The sequence below is a fragment of the Lissotriton helveticus genome, chromosome 10, assembly GCF_964261635.1.
Source record: "Lissotriton helveticus chromosome 10, aLisHel1.1, whole genome shotgun sequence".
NCBI classification, from domain to species: domain Eukaryota; kingdom Metazoa; phylum Chordata; class Amphibia; order Caudata; family Salamandridae; genus Lissotriton; species Lissotriton helveticus.
In genome coordinates, this window is record NC_136071.1 from 678,767,249 (window position 1) to 678,789,704 (window position 22,456).

At 45.9% G+C, this 22,456-nt stretch overlaps 1 protein-coding gene across 1 annotated transcript in view; it reads right to left on the reverse strand.

Moving 5' to 3' along the window:
• XYLB (xylulokinase) overlaps positions 1–22,456 on the reverse strand; it is a 1,059,043-nt gene that overhangs the window by 297,616 nt on the left and 738,971 nt on the right. Inside the window, exon 17 of the mRNA XM_078664347.1 lies at positions 20,744–20,831. Within this exon, the coding sequence (XP_078520473.1) occupies positions 20,744–20,831 (88 nt within the window). The remainder of the gene's footprint in view (positions 1–20,743; positions 20,832–22,456) is intronic.

The window sequence follows — 22,456 nt, forward strand, 5'->3', positions numbered from 1 at the left end:
CTCCGCCTTTATCGGCGGGCTTAATCACTATATCCTGATTCGTCTTAAGATTTTCTAGGGCTGTACGTTCTTGTCTGGAGACATTATATTTGACATATTTCCTGTTTGTCAGTAATTTGTTGATGTCCCTCATCACAATTTGTTCAAAGGCAAACACTTTGGGTGGCATCATTTGGGAAGGAGGTGTGAAGGTAGAAGGTGGTCTTAACCCAGTATTACTAAATACAGGTTGATATGGTGTTTTAATGAAATAATGCTTTAGACGCACCTTCCGAAAAAAAGGTGAAGTTCCAATTTTAAATTGAAACTATTGGGCAGATTTGTGGGGACAAAAGATAGTCCCTTCTCCAAAATGTTTAGTTCATCTGCAGTCAAAACATAGTTAGAGAGATTGATCAGGGGACTACCCTCATTACCTATTTTGGGAAATTCTACCACCTGTAGTGTGGTTTGCGAGTTCGTATTTCGCCATGTGACTCCTGTTGGAAGAGGACTTGTTTCCCTGTTCGGTCTCTCCCTTGATTCCAATTCGATTGGCCTCTGCCCTGACTCCAAGTGGTTTGTCCCCGTCCCCTGGGTCGTCCCAAGGGGCGGCCCCTGCCGCGCTGTTCCAGCCATGGGTCTTGATCTAAAAAATCGGGTTGGCAGTCTTGTTGGGCAGCCGCACTGGTAGATGGTTGTTCAGATTCAGTACCACTACTTACAGAGGAATTCGAGAAGGTATTATACCTCCTGTATCCTCCCCTCCCTCTGATTGTATATCTCCCCTGTGATTCTTGATTATAATATCCCTCGGTAAGGTAGGGATAGACAGTTTTTCTATCAAAGAATTTGATATCCTTAGATAACTTATCCAATTTAGTAGATTGAGTAAAGATATCAAATTCCTTCAATGTCCTCTCAAGCCTCTCTAGAGCTTCTTTTGCGTTGGTCAAAGCTGAGTCCTCAGTGATCTCCTTCCTTAATTCACCAATTTCCTAATCAATCGTTCCACCTCTTCAAGAGCCGTCTCCACCCCAAGCACCATCCAATGTCTTGAACAGTTCTTTGAGATGAAGCTGAATTTGCCCATAGCAGAGAACACCGGATGTTATCTTAGAGACACTATGCAGGTGATAAAATTGGTGGACGACAAAATATTTGATCCTACACAGGAAGTATTAGTAACAATGGATATTTCATCATTGTATACTAATATCCCACAACATGCTGCAATTGAGGTGATAAGAAAAGTACTGGATGAGAGACCAAGACCACAGAGACTCCCCACTAGTTTTATAATTGATCTTTTGGAAATTGCGATGACACACAATTTCTTTATTTTTGAGGGTGAATATTTTGAGCCGACAAATGGCGTAGCCATGGGGGCGAGCTTTGCCCCAAATTTGGCAATTATCTATATGGATCGGTATGAACATGACTGGATCCTCTGTGAGAACAACCCATACAGAGACAGTATTACTTTATGGCGTCGCTATATTGACGACGTTCTTCTCATATGGAAAGGTTCAAATGAAGATCTAATGGCCTTTTACACCTGGCTAAATGGGAGAGATAAAAATATACAATTCACCATGGAATATAGCAATCAAGCCATACACTTCCTGGATATCACAATTAAAGAAGAGAAAGGCAGTTTACATACTACCCTGTTTAGAAAATCTACAGAGAAAAATACTCTCTTGAGTTATTCAAGTCACCATCCGCGCAACCTCAGGGACAATCTCCCATATGGACAGTTCCTGAGGTTGCGGAGAAATTGCAGCCATAAAATAGATTATTTTTCGGAATCCTCTATCTTAATGACAAGATTGATTGAAAGGGGTTACCCTAGGAGCTTGGTAAGGAAAGCTCGAAAGAGAGCGTGGTTTTGCCACAGGGAGGTGCTTTTGAAACCCAAGAGAAGGAATGAAAATGAGGAGAGAAGGTTAACATGTGTAACAACCTTTAACACAAAGAGTACCGAAATTAGGAATATCATCAATAATAACTGGCATATGGTAGCAGAGGATACTGGACTGCCGGATCCTCCGATGCATGCCTTCCGTAAGGGTAGGAGTGTAAGAGATTATGTAGTGCATTCCTTGTTGAAAAAGAAACATGTGGAAACACAGACAGTACTATGGAACATCCCACCGCTGGTTGGCCACTATAAATGTGGATCTTGTACGGCGTGCTCTATGGCCGTAAAGATTTAGGAATGTACATACAATAACTACACTCACATGATGCAAACCCACACTAATTGTAACTCAATGGGGGTTATTTATGCCATTCTTTGCCCCTGTGGGTTTATGTATGTAGGCCAAACCACCCAAAAGGCAAAAAGCCGTATACTGCAGCATTGCAGCAGGGTACGGTGTAAGGTACAAGGAGCTCTCTTGGTGGAATATTTCGTGAAATTTAACCATCACCCAGAGAGTTTGAAATGGTGGATAATTGAAAAAGTAGCACATAACCCACGGGGAGGGAATTTTGCTAAAATCATCAGCACTCGAGAATGTAGGTGGATGCACCTTTTTGATACTGTAAATAGGGGTCTGAATGAACAGGAGGAAGTCATGAGACAAATGGCTCCAATCCCTAATGGATGAACTGTTTGCATTTATAAAGTACTGGCCATGTATATTGAACATCCTTACCACTATGATGTACCGACTGTTTATTCAGTTTTGACACTATCCAGATCTCCACTGTTGGTCTGTTGTTTTATGCAACACTTGCATTGTCTGTTAGTTTAATTAACTGTATAACTGGTTTGTCTAATGTTGTTAAAAAATTTTTTTACATTGTTTGTTTGTCTATTTATTTGTATAATTGGATTGTCTAATGTATTTAATGTCATGTTCGGTGTTCAGTACAGATATAGATTCCAGGGCACACTATGACGTAATTTCCATATAATGTGGTTTCCTTTTTTCGTACTCTGTTGGAGTATACAGTACCCCCCTATTAGGATGAATTCATCAAACTAATAATATTTTTTCAGTAGATTGCACAACTATATCAACTTAGATGATGCATTATTTGTTGTGTTGGAATTGTCATTAGAAGTCCGAGTGGCCCTTTTCTTTTACTGAACCTCTTTACATCGTTGTCCTTTTAATTTAATTTAATTAAATATCTACCATTTAAATCATTTTTGAATGGCATTGTATCAGCTATTGTTATGCCATCTACTCTGTAGTGCAAGTGCAATTCGAACCAATTAGTGCTAGAATGAACAATCACGACCATCCATCTTGAATGATCCTAAGCCTCTGGAAATCTTAGAGGTTTTGGTCCTTTCTTAGTTTCTACCGGGAAGTCCTCTGTTTAAATAGTAGGAAGTAGTGTTCCCGTCCACGTGACTAACGAAGCGTGTACCTTCGGACACACCCCCAAGCCTTGGACACATCGACTAAACGCCGCTTGAGCCCGTTGTCCCCTGAACCCCATTTTCTGTCCCTTGATCAACCATCCAGGTAAATACTGGCGTGATGTTCTATTTCGCCACATTCACATCGAGAAGGTTTTAAACAGAGTAGTTTGTAAACCCGGTCCGTTTTTTCCCGACATAGGACCCCTTCCATTGGGACATCTTTTGATCGGATTCAAAGTCCCATCACGACTGCGTGGGTGAGCGAGCTACCAGACCACCCTTGAAAACACAGGGGTGAGTCACCGTTTTTGTTATTGAATCTAGACCGGATACTTGTCCTGTCGAGTGTGTGCCTTTTAATAATAAAATTCTGATCCATTGCACCCCGCTTATTTTTCCTCTTCCAACAGAATGATACTTTTGGGAATTTTTGGAATCTATAATTAATAGTGCTCCCCATCATCTATTCAATTTCGAATCCCACCTACAAGTCATCAGTAGGTGAGTGTTGCTTTAATCTACCGGTTACTAATAGGTTAGACAGATATTTATTAACTGTGCCTTTGGAGATGGGCACTTAGTTAGTTTCTCTGTCTTTTGCAGGTGGCCCGTCCAGATGCATTGACGTGAGCCTTACACGTTACCTTCGGTAATGTACCCAACACTAATTACTTGATATAATTAGGAATTGCCAGATATGAATGGTCAATCTAATTTATATGAAATTTCCATTTTAGGTTTCCCTTGGTTCCTCCCCACCCCCGCCCCCCCTGAACCCAGTCCTGAAGAAGACCCGCAGCAGAGATTGTGAATTTCCCCTTTTTTGCCCCCTTCATTTTTGAGGCCTATACCATCTAATTGCCACTGTCCCTGTGCCCTCCTTGTATGATCTAACTGTACAGATATTAATGTATGGGTAGGCCTGTTTTTTGGTTGTCCAACTGAAAGATTGAATTTTTAGTTGTACATAAATATCTTAACTGTGTCTTTCAATCTATTTTTTCCTTTCAATTCACTTGTGCATCCCCTTCTCTTACTGCAGGTTGCAGTTCTCCATTTTCTCTAATTATATCAATATGTAAATAAATTTGCTATTGTACTAAGAAGAGACTGAGTATTAAGTGGCCTTTTGTATTACTTGTGTTGGGTTTGCTGTCTTAGCATTGTTGTTCGCAAATAATATATCTCCTTTTACAGATTTATAATCTGTTTACTTTAAATAACGAGATTTACATTAAATGTGAGTTTGAATTGTGTCAGGGACCATTTTGTTTCTATATATAAACTTTCTAAAAGAGGCATTTGCTAAACTATAATTTAAAATCCAACTTCACCATCAGTTGTGATTTTAAATTCTGAATTCAGTGACACCAAACTTGAAAAGACTATCTCTTTACAATTGGAACTTACACTTAAAAGCTGTAATAAGGTAATCCTAATGTTATCCTATGGGAGAGATAGACTTTGCAGTAGTGAAACAGGAAACTGGGAGTTTTTCACTACCAAGACGTAAATCGTAAAAGCGCATGTCCTGCCTTTTAAATACATTGCACCCTGCTCTGTGGGTTATACAGGGCATACCTTAGGGGAGACTTATATGCATAAAAAGAAAAAGAGAAGGTTTGGGAATGACTAGAGGGTTTTATTGCCAGGTCAACATGGCAGTTTAAAACTGCACACACAGGCTCTGCAGTGGCATGCCTGAGAAATGGTTAAGGGGCTACAGATGTGCGTGGCACAACCCGTACTGCAGGCTCACTAGCAGCAATTAATTTCCAGGCCCTGGGCGCATGTAGTGCACTTTACTAGGGACTTATAAGTACATTAAATACGCCAATTGGGGATGAACTAATATTACCATGTTTAGGGGATAGAGCACAAGCACTTTAGCACTGGTTAGCAGTTGTAAAGCACACTGAGTCCTAAAGCCAGCAGAAACGAGGTCAGCAAAAAGGAGCAAGCAGGCAAAACATGGGTGAAGAGCACTCTAAGGCTGTCAGATTTAACAACTATGTTTCCTAATATTTACTACTAAGGTCACCAAAGTTAGCATTGGCTCAGCTAGTCAAAGTAAGCTCCCATTTTTCCTTAGAAGATATAAAAATTAGACCAGCTTCTCTTCCAACAAGGGCCCTCGTAGTACATTGCCACCTGACCTAGCTCTTTTACCACTACAGAATAAGATGAAACAAAGTAGCCCGTCGACATTACAGCAAACATGGCGAAAGGGGGGCTGTCTGTCCCATGTCAAAAATGTTATTATATGGCCTCCCAACTCCAGCATTCAATTCATTGGCTAGATGAAAATGATAATTGGGAGAAGAGGCTCCTGGCGGGAACTTTCATGGGAGGCTCACTATCAGAACTCCTGATGATGGGACAAGAGTTTCCGACCTGCCCTTACATAATTCATCACATGGCGGAGGTTTGGGAAAATACGGTTAAAATAGTGATAGGCCGAGCACCATATGCCCCAGATATGCCACTATGGGTGATGCAACCTTTTTCAGAAATTGCAGACTCTATGTCAGTCCACAACTGGAAAGAAAGCATTGCCTGACAATGGTTGACCTCTTCGAAAATAAACAATTTGTGATGCGTGAAAGCGTGAAGTCCACCTTTGAATTAGGGAACAGGTAGTTTCTGCAATACAGGAAGATTTCCCAGGTGGCCTGAGAATTATGGTCCTCCTTTCCGGAAGAACCTCCTATAACGAATGTGCTCCACGTAATGCTCTACATGGGCCAAGGACATCGCTTAATTTCTCACTTATATCGAGTAATTTGAGATGATATAACAGATCGGATACTCCACATCCAAGCACATTGGGATGGAGCTGTGGGTGACCCCCTAGCTGCGCAGGAATGGATCAAAATAGATAAAGGGGTTAAAGGAGTGTGCTTGAATGCACAGTTTAAATTGGTTCAGTACAACTTTGTACACCAAACTTACCTTACCCCCAAAACGTTGAGTAAAATCTATCCGAATTGTTTGGGTTGCTATCCCCGTTGTAAAGCTTCAGAAGCGGATTTCTTACATATGGTCTGATCTTGTCCTGTCCTAGCTCCCTACTTGATTGCAATTTTAGCCAATCTGAAAGAACCTATGGGGTGGGATGAACCTAGAGAGATCCGCACAGCGCTGTTAGGCCTATTACTTAATCCCAAGAATAAAAAACGAAGCAGGAAATTTGTAATGCTTGGACTCGTACTTACAATACTCCGAATTGCCATATCATGGATGAGTCCCACCCCACCACGAACGACGATGTGGAGGAGAGCTATATGTGAATGGGCAACTGCAGAGGCAGTTCGAATGAAACAGCTTAGGCATGATGAAAAAGTGGAGGAGAACTTACGAGCTTGGGCAACAATGTTAAGGGATATGGGGGGGCGCACAAACACTCACAACACCCTCTTATCCGGACCCTGATAGCTAGGATGAACCCGTAGATAACAGGGTGGAGAAGGTTGCAACAACACATATGATAGGCAACACGATGAAACGAGGAGAGAGGCAATCCTAGCATAATGAAACGGAAGTGGGTGAGAAGGGAGAGGTAGATCGGGGGTTAAAAGATTCTGTTGGCTAAGGAAGCGTTACTTATGGGTCATACATGTATGTTTATGATCAACAAATGAAGTGGTAATTAACTGTTTGTTAGGATTTGGATAGAGATTGGGAATGTCCTCTTAATATCATGATGTTTCAAATGTGTCTCTATGCATACCAACGTCTTTTTTTCAAAAGATGGAACCAAGTTTTCACCTTTATATGTTGCACAGTCATGGATACTTTCCAGATGGGAAGTGTTCTACTTACTTCAAACTACTTTCTGAACCTATAGCAAATTAGCATGTGCTTTCTGCATGCTTTTCCTAGGCCGAGAGCAAGTTCACACATGACATCTAATAGACTGGATTATTTCCAACCCAAATTTGCGGGCAATGTACTGCTTAACTATTGTTCCTGATGCTTAGGCCATCCTTTTCCTTCGTAACACTCACTGCTGCAACCCTGAACACAGGACTACTAGGATTTAGACGTATTCTTTGCAGTTTGGTCTCATAAAGTCCCTGTTCAAGTCAATGTAGCATAGCTCTAAAGACCCGACTTCATGCCATACCACAGTCAAGTTGATAAGAGTCTCCAATGATATTATTAAGCCTTTGTTAAATCCATGAATTTTAAAATGCCCTGTAGAGGAGCTGCCTGCAGCAGAGAGGTAAGTGAAAGCAGTCCCAGTTTCCACCTAACCACACTGGCAGCCCTGACCCGAGGGGTACCAAACATGTTCCACACAAGGTGTTTTCTGTGATTTGAAGAGATGAGAGATCCCCCAAGACCCATTACCCCTGAGCACCATCCAGCAGCAAACCCTCATATTAGCTGTATAAGCAATTAGTTGGGTAATTATTTCATTCTAACAAAAAGGTCAGCTGAAGGCAGTACTTATCTGGTGGTTCCGGTGCTCGCCACCGGTCCTTAATTGTCACTTATGACAGTGTGCTACATATTGGCACTGTTTGCCTTATTTAAATATGAGCACAACAATATTTGTTTTTAATACAATTTATATTGAAAAGTCCTAATGCTGGCGTCCCTAGCTATTGCTATAGCTTTGGGGGCCTGGAATAGTCGGAATTGTCACACTTGTAGGAGGACGATGGTTAGTAGTCGTGTTGGTGTTGTCATTGGCAGTGATGTAAGGGGCAATGGGTGGTGCAGGCTGCAGTGCCCTACTGAGGAAGCCCTTGCACTTAATTTTTTTTCTTACAAATTAAGCACTGGCTAGGTTCTGGAATTGGTTCATCAGTTCAAGGTTTTCTTACACTAACTCTTGTGAATCCTGTGCCTTGGACAGACATTATTTTGGATTTGGGAAAGTTTACCTCCAGATTTGCTACCATACAGAGCATGGGAAAGAACTGTCAGTTTTGAAAAAGTGTGTTCATTCTTAGCTGTCAGAACAGCATTGTCTGCATTCACCAGGCAGCGGAGCAGAGCCAGTCATCAAAACATAGCCCACACACTTAAATAGGCATCATTCTCGCTGATAGGTAAAACGAGCCAGGGGCACAAACCGCCTCCTTGCTTGACCCTCAGTATGTTCAGGAAAGACCAACATTACTGTCCAATCCGCACATGGTGAACCCTATTTTCATTATGCAAAGTGGCCAGGAAAAAACACATTCTTTTATGAACATGTACCGATGGACTATAAAGTCCATAACCAACCATTCGTCAATAGAGGATTTTTCTTGCTGACATCCTGCCTGTGCTCTTGTGATAATCTTGTTTGCATCGTGAAAATATCCCAAGTGCTCAGTAATATTTTGTTAAACAAATTTAATTTAAGGTGATATTATACGGCTAATCGTGTTAGAATTTGCTGTCTTACTTATGCTTTTTTCCGTATGCGAAACAATACTCCTCAAGAAATTCAGGTCTCAGGCATGAATGTCACCGGATATATCTGTCCCTTCCTCATGTCTTGCGACTCATACTCAGCCACCACTTCCAGCTTAGATATAGGCCCCTAAACAGGAGATACCTTACAGCTGAAAGACAAATCTGTGAATAGGGTGCAGTGGGAGAATTGTATGTTCCCACAAATTGCTTGACCATGTAACCTTGATTTCACACAAGTGTCAACAGTAGGGCTGGCCTTAGTACCAATATCCATTAAGTATCAAAATGACCGATTATCTTGGCATCAATTGCCTATTTCATGCCCCACCATAGCTTTTCATCTCATTCCCTCTCCTTGCATTTAATGAGCTCTTTGTACTCTTTTCAGCTTACACATGCTAGAGAGGTTCCCTCTTCTCCCTGCCAGCAACACACAGTTTGTATTTGGCTTGGTATCCGCATCAAACTAGGAACGCTACTTAAGGCTAAAACTGCCCCCCCTCCTCCCGGCCCCAATGGCTTCAAATATATTTTGCAGGTCCAACAACCCCACAATGGTAGCAGATCAGCCATTTCAACAGATTTCATCCTGTCCCACTTGAGTTGGCATGTGCTGTTCATCTCAAAGGGACTCCCAGCTCTCGGTACACAAAGATCTAACGGAGAATCGGGTAGGAAATACAAAAGTACAGGATGGTGATTGCTTTCCACGCCTGAAACAACACAGGGTGTCACCAGTGCATCCCAACCAGACATACATGTGATCACATATTCAACATGAGAGTGCCAACCATGGCTAGAAGTTCATGAGCTCTTCTGAAAGCCTCTGGCATCTAAAGTGGGAACTGTGGTAACAATTAGAGCTATATTCAGGGTCTCATTAGCCTCTGTAACAACTGGGTCTGTGTTTAGAAAATCACCCATCCTTGTATTAAAGTCCCCCAATTATAACCAGCACCATGACTGCTGCTAGCTCACTAGTTCTATCACTTATTTAAAATAGTTTACCAACTACTTTGGCAACCCCGCCATCTCTTCTGAGGGGAGGAGTTGCACGCATATTGATCAACCCCAGAAACATACTATTGCGTGTGGGATTTTCACCTAACATATCTAAGGTACAGTGAGTCAAACTTCTTTATGTTCACATCCCATGCTATATTAGTCCAGATATGAAGACCCCAGGCAAATCTACCCCTGGATAGGTTAACAGGTGAAGCCTTTGTTTGATAATGGACTAATGTTTATTGTGTTACGGTAACACCGTAGGAAAAATAATTATGACCAAAAGATCGAGAAGGAAAGTAGATATAGGGAAGTACAGATTTAGTATACCTAATCCAGGGACCGGATTACAGAGAGTGCCCCGGGGCCACAACAGGTATTCGTGCCTGCTTTGCGCACCCTTGGGACACTTTGGCACTACAAAAGGGGCTGCAGATGCTTTATGGCCCCTTTTGTAATGCCAATAGCGCTGGTGCACATAAAGCGCTAGTGCTATCTTTGGGGGGGCGTTCCCTCTTTTGCATTGGGGCATGTTAATGAGAGAATCTCTTTGCCTCAGCACCCTCACTGTATTACAGACGTGGCGCAAAGGCAAAGAAGCTCTCAGAAGGCGCACTAACAGTGCATCACCAAAAAAGGTGCCACACTGTCAGTGCACCCCCAAGAGCAGCCATCTGCAGGGGGTAAAGGGGATACTACAGACCCCTACATACCCTGGTTGAGCGCCCTGTTACGGTGCTCGGACCAATCACAATGATGCACTGCAGCGTTGTGAGTGGCTTTGGGGAGGGAACCTGACTGCCTGTTCCTGTGGGAGTCAGGAGAGCAGGAGCAGAGAAGATGGGGGATTTGGCCTCGAAGTAAGCTTTTTTTTCAATATATTTCCGATTCCCTGCGTGGGACCCCCTCCTCCCGCCCCCAGTCCACCACCCGCAAGCCATGCCGGGTGCAACTGTGAAACACTGAGCGGCTGCTTCAAAGCAGCTCCGTTTTTCATGTGAATGAGCTGCTCCCAGGGCAGCATGAGTTCAATGCTGTCCTGTGAGTGGTGCTTTCTTTGTAATAGGGTGCATTTTCTCTGTTCGCGTCCGGCGCACCTTTTTAAAGGTGCCCCAGGCGTAGACAGGGAAATTGTGCCCTAATACATAATATGGCCACATATCTACTTTCCCTGAAGATATACATCATCAAGGTAAATATATGGGAATTAATTATATTATAATTATAAACCTTTACTTACCTATATATTTACCTTGTCAATAGTTTGGTCATCGATATTAGCGTAGAACTGGTATTCTAGAAACATTTTGATCTGCTGTCCATGTTTCTAAGAGCAAAGCAACATTTTTTCCCCTGACAAATACAAACCATTCAGATTCCTCCACCTTATCCTTAACACAGGCTGTGTTTTAGGATAGCACCGCGATCTCCACCACCCATGCTGGACTTGTGAACATTCTGAAACTCTACAACAAAAAGCTGCTAACCAGGAAAATAATAATACAGCCCTCGTTCTTATCAAGTTGGTCAGGAAACTCACTATTTCACTGCTCAGTGGATGAACAGTCCTACCAAGGCTCTTCTGACTTATCTTCCAAGCTTTTGCTGGAACATGGATGACCCGCCTCTGTTTCACAATCGATAAAATGCTACCTGATGACACAGGATGAGGATGAAAAGTATTACCAAAATCAACTCTACTTGGCTTACTTGGCTCCAAGATTCTGGATAATGACTTGTACCAAGAGATTTTTCACTTTAGCAGTTTTGTTCACAAAAATCATGCTATTTTCCCATAGCAGTTGTTACTGGACCCACATCTAAAATATTATTTGCAAGTCGCTCAAGCAAGATACCAGTTTCTGGCTGTCATCTCTCTTCTTTGTGCTGCAGCAGCTGGTTCAGAGCTCCAAATGAAAGAAGGGTCCTGAAAGCCTCTATCCAAAGGGGCAGCAATTCTGGCCAACCCCTCTTGGAACCTCCCCTACTTGGCTGTGAAGATACTCCTTCCGATCATTTTTTGCACTCTCAGCATAACAACATCCTTCATTTACATGATCTGCAGGAATGAGAACAAGCTCAAGTATGGGAAAGCCAGATGGCCCTCTCTCCACCAACATTAGAGTTCAAGAGCAGAACATAGCACACTGCTCTAAGTGGGCAGACATGCCACACGGGCATGGAAGCCAGAGCAGAGGGACATAAAAGCAGACACAAGTAGTAGGGTGCACCCACTCTTGGATGAGTGTGCACGTAAGATAAAGGAAATGCCCCAAGTTCAACAGTCAGCTCTGCCCTGCCACCATCAAACCCACTTGTTCAAATATAAAAAATGCAATGAAGCTATTCATAAGAACTTTCAGTTTGTTTTTCCCTTTGAAGAAACCTATTCTTTGTACAGACATTAAATTGGAAGTGGATCCTGCCATTGGTTCTGCCCATTATCTATCCTGTAAACACTCTTCTCTAAGGCTCTAACTAGCCAGCCCCAGCCCCCACTGACGAAATTGCCTCTGCAGCATCCAATTTCACTAAGTAAATGTCTCTCTTAGTTGCTGTCACCCCTCGAAAGCCTGGTTTTTCACAAAGCAGAACCATCTGCTCCAAATAATCCTGAGCCATTAAAAGATAGTGTAGAGTCCTCATGAGCAAAGGAGACCCAGTTATGACCCTGGTGCTAAATCCACTTATAGAGCGGCTATCAAAATGTAACATGAAGCTATGCCTTCAGCATGAGTTGCTTAATCTATACTACTATTATAAAGCAAGAACTTTGGACCTTTGAGGCGGGTAAACTCGGGAACCACAGCGCCAATCCACACACCCGATACATCATTGTAATCGTCAGGGTGTTCAGATGGACATAGGCTATATAAATAAAAAAAATATACGTTATTTAAAAAAATTGAAGATAAAAAAAATAGTCCCTTGCAAGTAGCGCCGGCCGCGACCTGCGTGGTGACATCAGGAGCGCGGGGAGGAGCGGCGTGCAGGAGCGGAAGAGGAGCGGCGGACATCAGCGCGGGGAGGAGCAGCAGACAGGCTGGAAGGAGTGGTGAAGAGCGGCGGACAGGCGGGGAGGAGCGGTGAGGAGCGGCAGACAGGCGGCAAGGAGCGGCGGGGAGGAGCGGTGAGCGGCGGATGAGGTAGGTTATTTATTTAATTGATATAGAGTCAGTGCGGGTGTGGCAGAGTCAGCTAATAGTAGTATAGATTTATTAAGGAGCGGGGAGCGGCGGGTGAGAACATGAGAACATTACAAGTGAGCAAAAAACAAAAGCAAACGTTACATTAAATGAAGCAAGCGGATGAGGTAGGTTATTTATTTATTTATTAAGGAGCGGGGAGCGGCGGATGAGAACATGAGAACATTACAAGTGAGCAAAAAACAAAAGCAAACGTTACATTAAATGAAGCAAAAGCAAAAATGACAATCGTGAGCCAGAAAAATACAAGAGCTAGCAAACGGTGCATTACAAAAGTGACAATCGTGAGCGTAGCAAACGGTGCATTACAGGAGGAAAAAGTGACGTGTGCAGGTTACAAAAGCATACAAAGTAAACATAGAGGTATAATACTGCAATATATGGAGGAAGGCTCCGGGGGACCCACGAACAACGTCGGGGCCTCAAGCCTAATTGCTCCCGGACAACGTCGGGACGGGCTGCTAGTACAGGAATAAAATTGATACTGCCACTAACTCCCCATACCATATTTTCTGTCATGAAGTCTATAATGATTCCGAAGGCCACCAGTAAAACCATGCCCACTACTTCGCATCTCTGAGATTGTCTGGCCAGGTGCTTTCATGATAAAACTGCTACCATCTACACCAGGTTTTCGGTGCAAATGCTGATAAACACAAGAATTTGCCTACTTGTGTTATCTCCCAGCTTCAGTACATAGTCACCATTAATATATCTGGATCCTCCTTAGGCCCCTGTCCACTGCAAATGTTTTGCTTTTGAGCATCCAATATTGGCCATGCATTTACTCATCTTGTCAATGGTTCTCTACGCTCTGCCTTTATCCCTTCGCATTAAAGCAAGCTGTAGCGGTCAGGCTTCTACAAAAGCTGTCCTTGGATTCCCCAACAAAGGTCCCATTTAGCTAGTTTAGCTACTTCACCCTTATCTCCTGTCACACAAACGTTGATCTTCTGGCTTCAAACATGCATGCATTCACACAGTTAAAACTCTCCAGACAGGGCAGTTGCTCTTTTAGCTAGTTGGCTCCCAAACGGTGGGATAGTGTGCAACTTAGAGCTCTCGAATTCACTCCCAGGAAGCACCTTAAAGCATGGCTAATCCAATACTAGGTGTTACTGATCTGAGAGTAATGGCTGCTTTTCTTCCATCAAGGATATTTGGCTCTAGGACATTACAATTTGGGTCTCTACATGTTCTACAAAATCGCAAAATAAATAAATATGTTTAAAATCACAAACATACAAGTTTGCCGCAATTCATTTACTTTTCACAGGCTAGGAGTGCCTGGACCCTTCTCAGGAGGCCACTGCACCACCTATACCCTGCCAGCGCTGGCAATGACAGCACCAACATAACACCTAAGCAATGCACTCTACAAGTCTGACAATACAGACTATTTCGGGCCACACATAATGGCATGAGAGACTGGTATTCTTCATTTTAAATGTATGTTTACTTTATAAACATGGTTGTTGTGCTCATCTCAAAATTAAAAAGACCACACCACCTTTGTGGTGGACTGTCTCTAGAGCCTGTGCAGATAAAAAAAGTGCCGGTGCCGGGCACTGGAAACCATTAGCACAAATTAAGCTCTGCAGGCTGGTCTACCCAGCAAAGCCCACAAACTTAGCCCTAACGCTGAATTTGCAAAATGAGAAATTTCAAAACACTGGCAGAATTCCCGAATTCGGAAATGACATTTTCCCCATTGTTGGAAATGGAATCCCCACCTGGCCGAGGGTCGCACCCCAGTCCAGGAGGAACCACCACTCCCACGTCAGGAAGGGAGGGGCCCTTCCCCAATGATGCCTGCTCCCCTGGGTAGGACGGTAGCTAGGGCAGGCAGGCTTGTAGCGTGCCAAGCATCTCGGACTGTGCTTGGTAGTAGAAGAGATCAACTACAAAATAGACACGACACAGAGTTCTAATAAAATACTGGCTTCTTTATATACTTTCTTATTAGTGATGTAACCATACAATCTGTACAGCACCTCACGGCAGGGCCGTGGCTCTATTGTCAAAGTTCGTGGTGCACCCGTGGTGCGGCCCGGAGTATATTTCGTACTCGTGGCACTGTCCTCAAAGTTCGTGGCGCACCAGCAGTGCGGGCAGGAGTACCCAGGGTACTCGTGGTTGAAGTCTCACAGTTTGTGGCGCCCTCAGCAGTGCAGGCAGGAGTGCGGAACGCACTCAATGTTGTTTGTTGGTCAGTACAGCTGAAAACTGACGTGAGCCGCGACGGCGTCAGCAGGGCTCGGGAGATGGTGCAAGCGTGGAGCCGCGACAGCGTCAGCAGGGCTCAGATGATGGTGCAAGCGTGGAGCCGTGACAGCATCAGCAGGGCTCAGATAATGGGACAAGCGTGGAGCCGCGACGGCGTCAGCAGGGCTCAAATGATGGTGCAAGCGTGGAGCCGCGACAGCGTCAGCAGGGCTCAGATGATGGTGCAAGCGCGGAGCCGCGACAGCCTCAGCAGGGCTCAGATGAAGGTGCAAGCATGGAGCCGTGACAGCGTCAGCAGGGCTCAGTGGATGCGAAGTCTTGGAGCCGCGACAGCGTCAGCAGGGCTCAGATGATGCGAAGATTTGGAGCCGTGACAGAGTCAGCAGGGTTCAGATGATGCGAAGGACTTTGAGCCACGACAGCGTCATCAGGGCTCAGTGGATGCGAAGTCTTGGAGCCGCGACAGCGTCAGATGGGCTCAGATGATGCGAAGGACTTGGAGCCGCGACAGCGTCAGCAGGGCTCAGTGGATGCGAAGGTCTTGGAGCCACGACAGCGTCAGCAGGGCTCAGTGGATGCGAAGGACTTGGAGCCGCGACAGCGTCAGCAGGGCTCAGTGAATGCGAAGGACTTGGAGCCGCGTCAGCAGGGCTCAGTGGATACGAAGGTCTTGGAGCCGCGACAGCGTCAGCAGGTCTCAGTGAATGCGAAGGACTTGGAGCCGCGACAGCGTCAGCAGGGCTCAGTGGATGCGAAGTCTTGGAGCCACGACAGCGTCAGCAGGGCTCAGTGGATACGAAGGTCTTGGAGCCGCGACAGCGTCAGCAGGGCTCAGATGATGCGAAGGACTTGGAGCCGCGACAGCATCAGCAGGGCTCAGTAGATGCGAAGGACTTGGAGCCACGACAGCGTCAGCAGGGCTCAGTGGATGCGAAGGCACACTCGTCGTGCCTTAGGAGGGCTCCTGGGGGTACCTCTTCGGAGGTACCCCTAGCAGATCTGACTCTCTCGTTTCAGCGTCCTTTTTTTATCCCTCAAATTGTCTTTGATCTCCTTTCATGTAGGCTGGGGGTTTCCCTCCCTTAGGCCCGGTTGGGGGTGGCTCCCGTCATGGGCCAACCCATCCTTTGAAGCAGGAAGGCAGGGTCGTCAGCCGCCCAGCAGGAAGTTTCGCCGGCATTGTGGAGGCCAGGACGCAGCCCCGAAACTACTCCTCCCCTCTAATCTAAAGGGCAGACAGCAGATAACAGATGGCGGGGTTTCCCAAGGCCCTGTCACTGTCTCCAGACGGGGAATACACATCATAGCGGTATCGTCCAGCTAGATTGCCAGGAGGATAGTCCCGGTCCAGAAATCCTATTTCTAGACCAAGGAGGTGGAGAGCACTCTTCCTAAAGGGTGTATCACGTAAATTCTGAATCTAGGGGTGTCCGTCTCATATTTTTCCTATGTTCCCTGGGTCAGATAGATAATAAGGGGAATGGATCGAAAAGCTACTTCTCTGTGGAGAAGTGTGGCTCACTGGTTAGAAGCGGCAGACCCTGAAGCAGAGGTCGGCCTGGGACCAGGGTTCAATTCCCGACGCGGCAGGGTCTTGGGTCAATGTCCGCAGACTCGACAATTCTCGCTTAGGTGCCTACGCTAATCATGGGTCCCACTCTGCAACTCTGGGCAATAGCTTGCTTAATCTCCACAACGGCCCCAGCAACGCCGGGGATGCCTGGCTTCACCTTGTGGTGCCCTCTCACAGGGAAAGCCAGGACGGGTTCCCCAGCGGTATACAGCGCCAGGACACCACGTAACGAGGTAACAGTGCGCTTTACAAGTATACATACATTACATACATTACATTACAAGATGGCTGCCGACTACTACGAGGTCATGTCATCCGGACCTGGGCAGGGCCAGGTCCAACACACCCATACATTTCCATCATGTAGGACTGGAAATTTACAATCACAAAGTGCTCACTTCATATACGTAGTCTGAATGTAGGTGCACAAAAGGTTTTGTGAATAAGGCCGAGGGACTCGAAGTGCCCATATCTTACCTGAACCACAGATAGCCAGGGCACACAAGGCCATTAACTTATATTTCTCCTTTAGTTACAAAAATATCCACAACATTTACAGGTGTCACATGTAGCCTAGCAGGGTGCATAAAATGAGCAGGTGAATCGGTTCATCTTTCTCATTAAATATGTGCTCTTACTCAGTGGTGGCTGGTGACATTTGAAAGTGGTGAGGCGTAAACTTTCTTTCACTGAACACAAGGCTATTTTGATGCAGTATAAGTGAGGCCAGCAACAACGGCAGCACAACACCATGGCGGAGACATACACAAATTACAACCACATCAACTGTGACATGAGGCTAATGCTGCTGCTGCTGTGCACCACCTAGGGAAGGAGTCTCGAATTAGGCACATGTCACACAATAAATATGTGGGTGTGAGTGTTTGATTGGTTCAGATGCTCCGTCCATCACCACCCCCTTTTGTACCGCTTTGGCCGCCATAAGTGTGGCAGAGTATGCTCAGACGTGAGTCCCTTGCTCACTTTGCCACTAGATTCAAGCAAGCCGGGCTGAAGACGGCTGGAATGCCAGAAACCGGTCCTCAGAAGCTTGTTTCCGGTCCAGGGAAGGCATGGCTTGGCAGTTCGGGCTGGACTGTTCCCATGAAGCACAGTGTCAGACTGATTTGCATATAGCCATGTCTGAACTGGGGTGGCAGAGTGGGCTAAAGAACGGTGATGGATCAAACCCAGATCTTTTGACTGGGTGAGAGTGTTTGATTGGTTCAGATGCTCCATCCATCACCACCCCCTTTTGTACCGCTTTGGCCGCCATAAGTGTGGCAGGGTATGCTCAGACGTGAGTCCCTTGCTCACTTTGCCACTGGATTCAAGCACGCCGGGCTGAAGACGGCGTAATGCCAGAAACCGGTCCTCGGAAGCTTGTTTCCGGTCCTGGGAAGGCATGGCTTGGCAGTTCGGGCTGGACTGTTCCCATGAGGCACAGGGTCACACTGATTTGCATATAGCCAGGTCTGAACTGGGGTGGCAGAGTGGGCTAAAGAACGGTGATGGATGAAACCCAGATCTTTTGACTGGGTTTGAGTGTTTGATTGGTTCATATGCTTCGTCCATCACCACCCCCTTTTGTACCGCTTTGGCCGCCATAAGTGTGGCAGGGTATGCTCAGACGTGAGTCCCTTGCTCACTTTGCCACTGGATTCAAGCAAGCCGGGCTGAAGACGGCTGTAATGCCAGAAACCGGTCCTCGGAAGCTTGTTTCCGGTCCAGGGAAGGCATGGCTTGGCAGTTCGGGCTGGACTGTTCCCATGAGGCACAGGGTCAGGCTGATTTGCATATAGCCATGTCTGAACTGGGTTGGCAGAGTGGGCTAAAGAACGGTGATGGATCAAACCCAGATCTTTTGACTGGGTGTGAGTGTTTGATTGGTTCAGATGCTCCGTCCATCACCACCCCCTTTTGTACCGCTTTGGCCGCCATAAGTGTGGCAGGGTATGCTCAGACGTGAGTCCCTTGCTCACTTTGCCACTGGATTCAAGCAAGCCGGGCGGAAGACGGCTGTAATGACAGAAACCGGACCTCAGAAGTTTGTTTCCGGTCCAGGGAAGGCATGCCTTGGCAGTTCGGACTGGACTGTTCCCATGAGGCACAGGGTCAGCCTGATTTGCATATAGCCATGTCTGAACTGGGGTGACAGAGTGGGCTAAAGAACAGTGATGGGTCAAACCCAGATCTTTTGACTGGGTGTGAGTGTTTGATTGGTTCAGATGCTCCTTCCATCACCACCCTTTGGCCGCCATAAGTGTGGCAGGGTATGCTCAGACGTGAGTCCCTTGCTCACTTTGCCACTGATTTCAAGCAAGCCGGGCTGAAGACGGCTGTAATGCCAGAAACCGGTCCTCGGAAGCTTGTTTCCGGTCCAGGGATGGCATGGCTTGGCAGTTCGGGTTGGACTGTTCCCATGAGGCACAGGGTCAGACTGATTTGCATGTAGCCATGTCTGAACTGGGGTGGCACAGTGGGCTAAAGAACAGTGATGGATCAAACCCAGATCTTTTGACTGGGTGTGAGTGTTTGATTGGTTCAGATGCTCCGTCCATCACCAACCCCTTTTGTAACACAATAAATATACAGCATTTCCTGAATAGGAAAAGGATGACGGCCTTCTTTCACTCCAAATGCACTGCAAGCTCTCCAATCACACAACCTATGTACTTAGCAACATGGTCCATGCTGTTAATTATGTGGACTTAAGCGCTATGTGAATGGAATTACTGAACGCTCTGACACAACAAGTGCATGATGACTGCTGCTCGGATTTTCACACCAGCCTCGGTGCCCGGAAGTATGCTCTGAATACTTGTCACTGCTGGTCTGAAAGAAAGCCGGTGTAATTGCAGTAGAGCGCCCTATAAGTGTGTTTTCCCGTGACTGCTCGCAGCGGCCTTTCAGGAGCTTTGTGTTATCTGCACAGTCTCCTGCTGAGAAGCAGCGTCCTGCCCTGAGAGCCAATCAGGAGAGCATGGCGATTGGCAAATAAGGAACCAAAGGTGCCACTAAAAGCGTAAAGTTAGCAGTGGGACTGCTGGATGCACATCACAGTTAATTACAGTTTAATAAACTTCTTCCAAACAAACCACTCGCCCCAGCGAGGTCGTCCCTTTGGACCACAGGCAACCAGGTATTATGCTGCATAATTTGCCTTTCCTTCACGTACAATTTGTATCAACCCTGAAACATAATTTGGCCCTGTCCTACCGCATAATTCTAGCGACACTGATTATTAGCAGGACAGTAATTACAATCAGTCGCGGCTCGCGGGGGGGGGGGGAGCAGGGAATTACAATAAAAAACAAAACTTACCTCATAGCGTCAGCCGGTCCGTGCCATCTCTGCTCTCCCCTGGCTTGGCGCCTTCACGTCGGCACTGGCAGCCTCTCTCAGCCACTCCTGGCACACCAGGCATGGCTTGAGGCACATGTTTCTCTTCGCCCCAGCACGCTCATTAGGAGGCCGAAGGGCACCTAATGAGCATGCGCAAAAAGATAAAAACACAAGTGCGCATGAGGGGGCACGGTGCAAAAATTCACCCTCCGTCCCCACTCATGCACACTTGTGTTGCTGCATGCTGGTGCTGGTGACAATCCTGTCAGTCAGCATGACGTCAGACCGCCCACCCAAGGGGTGGGCGGGCTGGCGTCATGTTGACTGACAGGATTGTCAGTTCTCCCTTGGCACGCCTCGTCTTTGAACTTTAAAAAAACCAAAATTGATTCAGTTTACTGAAGCACGCCGAGGGAGCTGCGGGCGCGAGCGGGGGGACTACGCCCGTACGCCTCAATGGACGCACCGCGCCTGCTCTTCCTTCAAAACAGTATAGTGATGCTAGGAGGGTACTTAGAAATATTTTCTCCAATTCTGAAGTTTTGAGAGACAATTCATTGGACGATTGAGGATAGAATCAGGAGTTTTTTTTAATAAATTGTTACTTAGTCTTACCGTGAATTGCTCTGTAAGCACAACCCAAGGACGCTGAATTTGCTGTGTCAATTGTATACACAGGTGCACCAAACACATCAGAGAGGACCTGAAAAAGGGTACAATATCAGTGGTAGCAAAACCCAACATATTCCTAAAAGCACTAAAATTAAGTTTTGAAGCGGAGAAAGTATTAGCCTCTGCAATGCCCATCATGTAGTATTAAAACCAACAGAAGCCAGCGAGCTGACAGAGTGGCAGGGCTGAGGGGAGGTGGGGAAACAGGATGGGTGGGGAGAAGATGGCAAATGGGGCCGGGGAGAGACAAATACAGCTTTTTTTAATACACTTACCTGTTCGCCACATCATGTTCCTCGCTGCTCCAGGCACAGGTTCCCAGAGTGCCATGCGGCCAATCCGGATGCTGCTTTCATGCTGCTGAAAGCAGCCTCAGGATTGGCCTGAGCGCCAATGACTTCACTCCCACACAGACTGGGAGCCTGTGCTTCCTCTCTCCAACCCAGATAAGGACTCAGACAGAATCTCCCAGTAAATCTTTGATTTCAGGGTGTCCCAAGAGGGAGAGGGGCAATTCCTATTCTGGCTCACGCTCTAGCAATTGTTTTTGTCAATTTCTGTTGTACAATAGCCTGGCAAAAATCTTAGTACTTACTGTTAATGAGATTATTAAAGATGGCTACTGAGAGTCACAATAATCCTTACTACCCTCTTAGAACCTCGGATCACCTACTCTGTCACACCATGTGACATGTCACAGAATTAAATTAGTAGGAAAGTAGTCAAGTACTAGACTACCATGCAACACCCAAATACATACCGCACCTGCCCTCTCTACATGTGAAAGGTGAGTAAAGTATCACTTATTCAATATAGATTACTTTTTGATTCGAAGTAACGGATTGCTATTGAATATATTTATCTAAAATTATAAAGCTGTCACTACCTCTTGGTATGCTTCCCTCCCACAACAGAACTCAGCATCCAATTTAGTTGGCAGGACAATTCCTATGTTTAGACAAGTCTAACCAAAAACATTGACATCAGTCCAACGTATGTAGGGCTGGGCGTAGTTCGCGAAGTAGCGATACGCGAAGCTATGCACTACGCGTAGCACTATGCGAACTGCGTAGTACCTTGTCCGCACTGTGCAAGATGCCGTTTTCAATGATTGCACAGTGCGGACAAGCATCTGGCACTGTGCAATCATTAAAAACGGCATCTTGCACAGTGCAAGCTGTAGTTTTCTGACGCTAGAGTAGATTCTTACTCGAGCAGCAGGTTTCTCAACGCGGACTGGTAGTTTCTCATCGCGAGCGGTCGCGAGCATATGCAACCATTCGCAATGAGAAACCTGACCTCCCCACGTTGAGAATCTTGCCGGGAGGTTTATTTTCCACGCTTGCGATCGGCAACTTGATGTTGCTGATCGCGAACGAGGAAAAAGTCTCACAGGGATGTCATTTTGCTTGCTCGCGGTCGCCGACTTGACATTGAGGACCGCGAGCAAGCAAAAAATTACCGCTGCAGTACGCTACGCGTGTTTGCACTGTGCTAGGTGCAGTTTGCGTATGGTGGAGTAGCACAAACTTCGCAAACTACGCAAGCGTAGCGTAGTGCTTTGCCCAGGGTTACTTATTAGGGTCAATGAGAGCCCACACATCCCAATACATCAACAGTACACATTGGACACAACCTCAAACACTATCATACACA